Source organism: Saccopteryx leptura, chromosome 2, assembly GCF_036850995.1.
Source record: "Saccopteryx leptura isolate mSacLep1 chromosome 2, mSacLep1_pri_phased_curated, whole genome shotgun sequence".
NCBI classification, from domain to species: domain Eukaryota; kingdom Metazoa; phylum Chordata; class Mammalia; order Chiroptera; family Emballonuridae; genus Saccopteryx; species Saccopteryx leptura.
In genome coordinates, this window is record NC_089504.1 from 256,197,375 (window position 1) to 256,208,520 (window position 11,146).

The 11,146-nt window shown below is 43.7% G+C and overlaps 1 protein-coding gene across 7 annotated transcripts in view; it reads right to left on the reverse strand.

Moving 5' to 3' along the window:
- DCAF6 (DDB1 and CUL4 associated factor 6) overlaps positions 1-10,509 on the reverse strand; it is a 91,611-nt gene extending 81,102 nt beyond the window's left edge. For 2 of the 7 annotated variants that reach the window (XM_066371453.1, XM_066371452.1), the window contains exons 1-2: positions 10,165-10,509; positions 579-640 (exon numbers count right to left, since the gene is read on the reverse strand). In XM_066371453.1, coding sequence (XP_066227550.1) covers positions 579-640; positions 10,165-10,261 — 159 coding nt within the window. In that variant the 5' untranslated portion in view covers positions 10,262-10,509. The remainder of the gene's footprint in view (positions 1-578; positions 641-10,164) is intronic. The other 5 variants (XM_066371457.1, XM_066371455.1, XM_066371456.1 and 2 more) reach the window with 3 other exon arrangements.
- Between the last annotated feature and the right edge of the window lie 637 nt (positions 10,510-11,146).

The following is an 11,146-nucleotide window of genomic DNA, read 5'->3' on the forward strand; positions in this document are numbered from 1 at the left end:
CCATTGGAGCAAAGTTGGCCCAGGCACTGAGTACGGCTACATGGCCTCAGCCTCAGGCCCTAGAATGGCTCTGGCTGCAAGGGAGCATCACCCCATATGGGCAGAGCATCGCCCCTGGGTGGATCCTGGTCAGGTGCATGCGGGAGTCTGTCTGCCACCCTCCCACTCCCCTCTTCTCATTTCGGAAAAAACACACACAAAAAAATCAATATACTTTTCTAAGTTCAAAATTACTTAAATGTTTTATTTTATTATTTATTTTATTTTAATTAGAGAGAGGAAGGGAGGGGGAGAGAGGGACAGAGAGAGAGAGAGAGAGAGAGAGAGGAACATCAATCTGTTCCTGTAGGTGCCCTGACAAGGGATCCAACCAGCAACCTCTGTGCTTCAAGACGATGCTCTAACCAACCGAGCCATCCTGCCAGGGCAAAACTGCTTCAACGTTTTAATGTAAACCTTTATCTTCCTCATTTACTCTAGCCAGTCACAATCTGTTCAGGGAAGACTGGGACACTGCATCAAACATTTGAACACTCAGTTTTAAAGTCCTTCATGGTTGAAAATTAACTAATACTTACACAGCCATCATGCACATTCAGGGTTGCTTCAAGTTTTAATCTTTGGATAAACTCTCTTCTTCCTGTTTAAAAAGAAAAAAGAACTGCGTAAATCCTACCCGTTATTGCCGAGGAAAGTAGAACACTAAAGTTAAGAGCCTAGGATCCAGCATAAGCAGATTCCAGCTCTAATTTCAACTCCTCTGGTTTATAAACTGAACAATACTGGGCAGATTAACCTCCACCTTCACCCTAGTCTCCTCATCAGAGAAACTACCTACCTCATGTGGGTATTTTAAGGATTGAGCGAGTCAAGGACAAAAAGGGCTTAGCACAGGGTCTGGACCACAGTGAACACTCATGTGTTTCCTTCATTCATCCATTCATACAACAAAGTATTGTGTACTCACTCCACCCCAAGTGGTATTCTAGGAGTTAGGAATGCCGCTTGGAACAAGTGTGTGGCAAAACCAAAAAAGATCCCTGTCATCTAATGAGGGACGAAGACAATAAACAAGAGAGCATTTAGTGAAGGTGCCATGTGGAAAAACAAAGCAGAGAAAGGGGCCTGAAAGACATGGAGGTGGAAGACAGGGTTTTCCACTGCAAAGAGAGTGGCAAATAGCGTTTGTTAGAAGCCACCTATACTTAAACATCTCAATTTCAGGAATGTTAAAATATTTCAAAGCTCATTTTACAATGATGAAATGTTGCAGCAAAAAAATTAAAACAACCTAAATGTCCATCAATAGCAGACCAGTTAAAATACTACAAAAATAGAACATGTGCCTTCTTTGAAAGAGAAAAATGTTTCCCTTTAAGAAATGAATCATCTTTACCAAAGATGGACCAAAAAGCTTCATGTTTATTCAGAAGCTGTAATGAAAGGAAGCTGAGTATATGACAAAGAGAGATAATTAGCTAAGTAATCAGGCTGATGAGATCTGGAATGAAATTAAATTTGACCATGTTCTCCCTGTACTGTCACAGCGACAGACTTCTCCATGTTCTCTTGCCCTGCCACGGAAAGGCCAATATCTTCTTAAGCCTGTTTCCTCTCTCCTTGCTTACAACTGGCAAGATGCTTAGGTAGTGGAGGAGCATTTGGGTTAAAAAATAATTTTAGTTTTGTGTAGGGGGAATGCTTGATGGTTCCCAAAGGTATTGGAATAAAACAATTTACAGAAATTCAGTCAAGTCTTTTCATGAACTAGGTTGTACTTTAACTTTTCAAATCTGATTTTCAGTTATAAAAAGATGTTGACAGTAAATAAATTAAAAATAATCTTTTCTGTTTGGCCAATGGCAGGCTTGATATGTCTACTGAGTAATAAATGACCAGTTTGGAAATAAAGTACTTAAATTAACAATATGGTAACAATTCATTAAAATGCTTTTTAAAAAGTACTAGACTTCGACCTGGAACGCTGAGGTCGCTGGTTCAAAACCCTGGGCTTGCCTGGTCAAGAAACATATGGGAGTTGATGCTTTCTGCTCCTCCCTTCTCTCTCTCTTTCTCTCTCTCCTCTCTAAAATGAATAAATAAATAAAGTTTAAAAAAAAAAAGTACTAGAAACAGAACACTTGAGATTTTGCACCCTAGCACGTCATCAGTTTGGCTCTAATAAACTCTTATAAAGAAAAAAAAAAAGGGGGCCCTGGCCGGTTGGCTCAGTGGTAGAGCGTTGGCCTGCGTGCAGGAGTCCCGGGTTCAATTCCTGGCCAGGGCGCACAGGAGAAGCGCCCATCTGCTTCTCCACCCCTCCCCCTCTCTTTCCTCTCTGTCTCTCTCTTCCCCTCCTGCAGCCAAGGCTCCATTGGAGCAAAGATGGCCCGGGCACTGAGGATGGCTCTGTGGCTTCTGCCTCAGGTACTAGTATGGCTCTGGATGCAACAGAGCGACGCCCCAGAGGGGCAGAGCATCGCCCCTTGGTGGGCATGCCGGGTGGATCCTGGTCGGACGCATGCGGGAGTCTGTCTGACTGCCTCCCAGTTTCCAGCTTCAGAAAAATGCAAAAAAAAAGAAAAAAGAAAAAAAAAGTACTAGACACTTTTCCAAACTTTAAAATCTGGTTTTAGAAATACAGCTCTAGCCATTTCTGTCTACATAAAATAGTGGCAGCAAGTGAGAGCCAAAACAACAAAGTGAGTTCCAGTAAGGACTCTCATCTATGAAATGAGCACATAAAACATGCTTTGAGACACTACAGTTAAATAGCTCATGAATGCTATTTATGAACATGACTTTGGTGATCAAAATGGCTGTAGGTCCACACATCCCAAAAAACGTGCTTTTAGAACAAATGAGTATCAAGACCCTCGGCCCTCTGGCTAAGTTAAATGCACTACTACTAAGTGGGAGCTGAAAGTCACCAGAAAATAAGATCTGTAAGTTAAAAAAGCTGAAACCCCTCAAATTAAAGTACAAAAAAACTCATGCCTATTACAGAGAACTGCGGAGTCTGGCCTACTTGCTGCTGGCCATTTCATGGGTGCTGGTGGAAGACAGTACACTCCTGGTCAGAGCAAAGGATTCTACTACTAACAGCGCAGCAAGCAGAATGGGATTCAGGTGCACAAGGCTCCCTTCGTCCCCCAAGGCAATGCAGAGCAGCCTGCTGCAACACTGTACGAGCAGTGGGAGTGAGTCACTGCCAGGCTACCCCACACTGTGGGGACCCAAAGCATTTATCAAGCCAACCTGCCTGATATATGGGACACATTATCTTCACTACACTGGACAATAAATAAACCAGCCCTCTCCCCCAGAGGGAGAGTGTATCTCCCAAGGCTGTTCACTATATAAACATTCTTGGAAAGATAGTTCGGTACAAAGAAGCCTGTTACCTCTGCTCACAAGATGTGCAGAAATGGAGCAGAGTCATAGACAACTCCTCCAAGTACACAATTACCTAACATTGTGACTTCCTACTCAAGTCTTTCAGCAACCCAAGCTGCCTCTACAATTCCATCTCTACCTCAACATTCTATTTGATATTAATAGAGTATAAGCTCCATAAAAAGAGGAACCTCTTTTGCTTACACAAGTGCCTAGATCAGTGCCTGGTACAAAGCAGGCACTCAATCTGTATTTGCTGAATCAGTGAATAAATGAACGGCATAAAAATCTTCACTGTTCTGTAATGTGTTTCACTCAATAATATGGGATAAGCATCTTTCAATGACAATGAATACTGAGCTATTGCTCATCTTAATGGCAGTGCTGCTTATTAAAGAACTCCATAACTTATTTATTCACATACCTCGCTACCTTATTAGAGTATGAGATGCTTAGGACAAGAAAGGTCAGACGTGGGGTTTAAATATCTAGCTTGGGCCTGACCAGGCGGTGGCACAGTGGATAGAGCGTTGGACTGGGATGCGGAAGACTCGGGTTCGAGACCCCGAGGTTGCCAGCTTGAGCAGAAAAAGAAAAAGCTCACCAGCTTGGACCCAAGGTCACTGGCTCGAGCAAGGGGTTACTCGGTCTGCTGAAGGCCCAGGGTCAAGGCACATATGAGAAAGCAATCAATGAACAACTAAGGTGTTGCAACAAAAAACTGATGATTGATGCTTCTCATCTCTCTCTGTTCCTGTCTGTCTGTCCCTATCTGTCCCTCTCTCTGACTCTCTCTGTCCCTGTAAAAAAATAAAAAAATAAATATCTAGCTTGGAACATACTACACATACGCTGGGCTAAACTTAACCTCTCAGAGCCTTAGTTGTCACATTGGTAAAAGTTTTACCTCTGATGAGAATCATACTATCAAATTTACAGGGTTACTGTAGAAAGTATAGTAAACAGTCTATGCAAAACTCAAAATTGGTTGTCTTCCTATGTACCTGTAGGGCTGTTCTAAGTTAATATTGTTTGAAGAGAGAGAAAATGATTAAAAAAAAAAGACTTCATTAAAGAAGTTGAGGTAACTTCACCTGGTTAAAATTTCGATTAAGGCTAGTGCTACTGAGGAGGAGAGCACCTTAAGAAAAATGTTTTGTTTTTTTTTTTCCATCCCATTGCCCCTCTGAGCTGCTTCTTAATGCCAAATTGCCCACCATCTACGTTTGCTGCCTTCCCTAGCTCACTGTCAGGTCGTCCTTCTCCTGCACTGTCCCGTTGGCACCCTCTTCTTTGTTGGTTTTGTTCTCATAAATCATGGGTCATCAGGAAATTGTGCAAAACATGTGTCATGACTTCGTAGTATTTGTCTGTCACTGCTGCCGCCTCCCTAAAGGAAACTTCTTTAGCTGTCATGGCATCTTACTACATAACCAGAACTGAAAACCAAAGGGTGACAGAACTCTGGAAATACACAGCACAGATATACAAGGATAAATAGAACACAATATGTGTCAGATCAGTATACTGAAAAATACAGAAATATAAGACATTACTGAGGGAAATGAAAGAACATCTAAAAAAATAAGAGAGAAAAACCATCTTCATGGACTGGAAGGTTTAATATTGTAAAAATGACAGTTTTCCCTAAAATAATATATAGGTTCAATGCAATACCAACCAAGAACCCAGTGGTCTTTTTTGCAAAAACAGACAAGTTGATTCTAAACTTTACATGGAAATGCAAAGGACCCAAAATAGCAAAAATATTTTTTTTAAAAAAAGGACCAAGTTCAAAATATCACACTAGCTGATATCAGTGCTATGAAGAAAGGAACTGCTGTCATAAAGATTCATCGATTCCCAGATAAATGGAACACGGTAGACAATATGACTTAAACATATATGGTCAACTGATTTTCAAAAAAGAGAAAAGGGCGGTCTTTTCACAAATAGTGCTGGATCAATGCACATTCATAGGCAAAGAAATGAAACTTGATCCTTATTCTCATTGCACAATTAACTCAAAACTGTTCACAGACCTAAATATAAGAGTTAAAAATAGAAAAATCCTAGGGAAGAAAAGCATACTAGAAATCATTGTGACCTTGGATTAGGTAAAGATTCTTAAATAGGACACAAAAAGTATGAGCCAAAAAAGATCCTGTTAAGAAAAGTAAAGGCCAAGACAAACTGGGAGAGAGTATCGGCAGAACACATAGCTGATAAAGGACTTGTATCAAGACTGTGTGAAGAATTCTCACAATAATTATATCTGAACATTTAACCAAAGCGTATGGATAGCAAACAAACCATGACAAGATATTCAACACTACTAATCATGAGGATCATATCAAATGCAAGTTGAAATGATAATAATGTACCTCTGCATACCTACTAGAAAGGCTAAACTTAGGACTCAAAATGCCAAGTGCTGAGGAGAATGTGGAACAACTGAGCGCTCAGACACTGCTGGTGGGAAGGCAGGATGGTACACTTATTGGAAAAAGCTGGCAGTTTCTTGTAAAGTTAAACATACTTATATAACTCAGCAATCCCACTGTAGGTATTTTTAATCTGCCACTATATATATACTTGAAAACTCGAGCCACCTTAACCTCGAAGTCAATAACATCCAATTACAATTATAAAAACATCCAAACCATGAAGTGTAGTTTCGAAAACCTCAAGGCCAGCCAAGACTCTTTAGTGGATATTCTACTGGGTCGACCTCACCCTTTTCAACATGATAAAGAAGAGAAATTAGAATGCACCCACCTATTAAAGCTAAATCCCATTTGTAGAACCTTTTCTTTCAGTTGTGTGTATCACAAGTTGCCATATCTATATATTTTTACTGTGGATCATGGTTAAAACATTTGCAAATCACTGACCTAAAACATAACTGTAATACAAGTTCTGTGATACCAGAAGCTCTTATCCCTTCTAAGCATGTTCAACCTTCACCAGGGAGGGAAGAAATCCTCAGCAGAGCGAGTCTGTCCTGTTTGCATTTTTGTGCTTGATAATATGCCATTGGTGGTCTTCTCTTCAGTAATTAGCTTATTCTATTTTGTTTTTCATATTTGACATTTTTCGATACTAAAATCAGACATTTTTCCATTTTCACTGAGATTTCAAGCCTAAAGTTAACAAAATACAAATTTTCACTTTTTCCCAGTAGCTAACTAACAAGGAGTCAAAAGTCAGAATTTACTGACCCTCATTTAATGTATTATAACTTAGCAACACATTATGAATTTGGTCAATCTGAATGTAGATGTAATTCAGGATGTGCCAAAAAGAGTAATCTAAATGCAAAATTATCCATTTCAGTACATACTGGCTCTAGTAATATTCAGATGTTGTCTTCCTCAATACATACTGACTTTAATAATGTCCAGACATTGTCTCCTAATCCCCTTACAAAAAGACTCCAGTCTCCACAATGAAGTTGTCATGGGCTGCCTAATTATATATTATAGTCTGAATGTTTCAATGCCCTTCCAAATTCCTGTTGAAATCCTGCCTACCACGGCGATGGTAGGAGGTGGGGGACCTTTGGGAGGTGAGTGGAACTAGACTAGGGCTTTTCTAAAAGAGACCCCAGAGAGGCAGCGAGCCCCTTCTGCCACAAGAGGGTACAGTGAAAAGATGGCTGTCCACCAGGAAGCAGGCCTCACACAGAGTCTCACAATGCCCATGCCCAATCTCAGTCCTCCAGCCTGCAAATTTGCTACAAAAAAATTTCTCAAGTTTATAAGCCACCTAGTTTATGGCAAATTGTTACAGTAGCCCACACTGACCAAGACACTGCCTACTCATAATTTAAAACATTTTATGCATTATAGCAATCAACTCCCTCAAAAAGTCCCTTAAAATTGCTTTTGTCAATTACCATCTTTTACTTTAGAGGAGTTTAGAGTGTCAATTCAAGTTGTAGACAAGTCTGTCTAAAATGAGATAAATACGGAAAGAGGATACTTATAGAAATGATAGTTTCTTTTGTAAGCAGATTATCTTTTTAAAACTGTAGATATACACTAAAATGTATGTGGCTAGTAAGTTATAATATTATTATAATAACCACTAAATTCCAAAGCACTAGCCTACTGCTGTATACAATATGCTAAGAAACTCTGAAACACTTAAACCTATAAGTGTCGCTAATTCAGAACTTTGACAATGTGTTTTAAAAAATAAATCCTACCTGACCTGTGGTGGCGCAGTGGATAAAGCGTCGACCTGGAAATGCTGAGGTCACCGGTTTGAAACCCTGGGCTTGCCTGGTCAAGGCACATAGGGGAGTTGATGCTTCCAGCTCCTCCCCCCTGTCTCTCTCTCTCTCTCTCCCTCTCTCTCTCCTCTCTAAAATGAATAAATAAATAAATAAATCCTATGTTGAAATTATATTAGGCTCATAAAGATGACAATCCCTGGCCTACTGTCCATTCTCTATTGGTTCAGGTGAATTTGCAGGCAATAAGTAAATACATACTTTTCCTCCAAAATAACATGACAAATCATCTTCATTCCTGCATGTAAAAATAGGTCTTGTGAACTGCAGTTTTCTTTCATGGGAGGAAAAGAGATAATTAACCAAATTTAAGTAAAATCAACAACAAAGCTTGAACAGCACTATTGAAAAGATACATTTCATGGTGAATAATCTGAGATGTAAATGTCACAAGAAACACCTGTCAATTCATTCTATCCCAATTTCACTGTTACTTAGTGGCAATTCATTATTAGAAATAAAACAATAGGAATAAATTAGAAATATAATTCACCCACAGATAATCAAAATGTTTAAGTGTTGACATCTCAAAAAAGGGATCTACTTACTTTCTAAGACCCTTGGACTCAAACTTTTTTTAAAAAATGCTTTATACAAGTACTTAAAAATGTCATTTTAAAAAAATCATTAATTCAAGCACTACTAATGTGGATTTTGTTGTTTCCTGAATGCTAAACCAAGGTTGTCACTGCTGTGCTGAAAAGCTGGAGAAATTAATAGTGTAAAGGTCTACAAAGTCCAAGAAATTACAAGCTAGTTTCAAATACTTAGAAAACCACTTTTAAAGGAAGCTGTTCTGAGAATGTGCTAATTATAAACTGTTTATTATTAGCACACTTCAAATACTATTTAAGATAAGGAACTCCCAGTATGCACATACATATATTTAAAAACCTGTCATTTAGACTTTCTACACTAAAGGTAGGGGACTTTCTTCAATTTTCCTCTGCCCAAAACAAACTCCACTCCATTAGGGAGTCTGTGTAGGAAGGGGGAAAAATATAGGATTTTTAAATTTTAATCGACTCTACAGTAGACACAACTGAACTAACTGAATCAAAAACAAAAACACTAATATATATATAAACCTATCTACGTTTCTATAGAATGAACAGCTCTGTTTTTACTGCCACAGAACGATCTCCAAAACATAAAGGAAAAAGCAGGTTGCAAAACAACATTTACAACGTTGACACCATCTGGCAGGTCTCTCTCTCTCTCTCTCTCTCTCACACACACACACACACACACACACACACACACCTATAGTATTTCTATGAGCACAACTGTGCTGGTAAGAATGCAAAGAAACGGGTCTGGACAAATATTCAGGAAACAGACAATTTTGTTACCTCCAAGGATGTGTGTGTGAAATTGGAATGGGAAGGATCACCGGGACTTTCGCTTCATTTGTATTAAAATTTCACAAGGAGAATGTATTCACATAGCACTGGAGATGCTAAGAAAACAAGAGTAAGGGGGGAAAATGCTTCCAACTTCTCTGAAATAATTTACAAACCAGAACTGTTTGGTAGGTGTAACGACATTTCATCTTGTTTTGCTGACTTGAAGCCGAAACCAAATGACAGTCACAAAGTCTTACCCAGCCAAAAGCGACAGAGCTGGAAAGAAAAATTGTTTTGAATGTTCTTATCTCCAAGTAGGCGAAAGAATAAAGAGGAATGAAAAGATGGCCCAAGGAGACCACTTTTAAGATAGCGGACTTTTTAGTTAGGTCAAGTGTGACCCAGAATCCCCACAAAACCACTTTATCCAAAACGGGAAGGAAAAAAAAAGAAAATGGAATATACTGTTCCCTGCAGCGCTGAAGGCTGTTTTTAGTAAGCTGAACTAAGGAACAGAAAATGCCAAGTGCGTTTCGCAGGAGTGGGAACGGGAACGTGAAACCCTACACCTCCTTGGGGCGGTCGGAGCCGACCGGGCAGCGGGTCGCCCGGGGGCGCCCGCGGGGCGGGGACGGCTCAGCGACCACTTTCGGGCTCCGGCTCGGGGCCGCGGGACGCCCTCCGCTGCGTCTGTCCACAGTGTGAGGTCCCCGAGGCGCTCTCCGCGTCGCAGGCGACCCCGGGACCTGCCGGGGGCCGCAGGGCACGGATGGCAGCTGATGCTCGGGTCCTCGGCTGCGCGGGGCCAGCGCTGGAACGAGAGCGCCGACCCGGGCTCCAAACGCCCGGGGCGCCCGACGAGTCCTCCCCGGAGCCCCGATCCAGAAGCGACCCCAGCCCGTTTCCCCGCCGTGCGAGAACAGCCCAGCCCGGGTGGTGGCCGGCGGCACGCGAGGGGGCTGGGCCGGGGAGGGCCAGGCGCGGGGTCCATCCGTCCGGGTGCGCCCGGCGCGCCCGCGGCTCGGGGACGCCTCGGCTCCGTCCCCCCAACAGCCCCGACCGCGGCCCTCCCCCTCGCCGCCCCCGGCGGCGACTTCCGCGCCCCGCCCCGGGATCCCCGCTCACCCAAGTAGCGGCTCCGCAACCGCGACGGGTCCTCCAGCCCCAGGGCCCTTTTCCTCACGTCCCACAACAGGTGTGGGCAGGAGCCACCCCAAGACATGGCTCCGCTGGGCCGGGCCGGGAGGAGCGCCCACCGCGTGGGGGAGGGGACGCGCGATCAGCCCCCGCGCCGCACCCACACCATCCGCGCGCCGTGCCTCGCGGGCGGGCGCGGCGATTTAGATGGCGGTGGCGGCGCCTCGGCCCCCGAAGCCCGGCCGCACCGGGGCCGGAGCTCGCCTCATCCTTTCCTCACACTACCCAGAACATCCAGAGATCGGCGACAGTCCCCTCCCTCGGCCCCGCCAACTGGAGGCGGAGGCGCAGGAGGCGGAGGCGGAGGCGGAGGCGGTCGGGACTCCTGCCATTCTCCACACCCTCCCTGCCAAGCCTTCTCGCGAGACGACGCCCACTCCCGGGCACTGAGGCACTGAGGCCGCTGGGTGCCACGGCTGCCCTCACCCTAGAAAAGCGGGTTTAGGCCATTGTAGCTATATCCTTCATTCCGTATGAATAAATGTAGAAGAAAGACAGAAGAGGCTGAGATCTGAGGTCTGTCGCTCACGATTCCGATTCCAAACGAAACGAGAGAGCTGCACGCCGTCATCTTTAGTTCAGGCACTGGAGGCCCCCACAGCCCATTTTAACTACGGCCCTCCTCAATCAAAATGAAAGGGAAAGAGCCGGTGTAGCTTCACTTTCCCTTCTCCAACATGGCCTCCAGGGCAGGAAGGAGAAATGGGAGGTTCGCGCTGGGCTCCGCCTACCACGCGGGACTGGCCAATCACCGTGTGCGGCCCCGCTTGGGCAAGGGCGCTGCCGCCCGTCTCCGGAAAGACTCGCTGAGCGGATTCTCGTGGCACCTGTTGACATGCCTCCTCCTCCTTGTTGGCTGAGGGACGGCGGGAGGCCGACCCGGGGCGGGCCGTCGCGGAGCCCCCGCCTC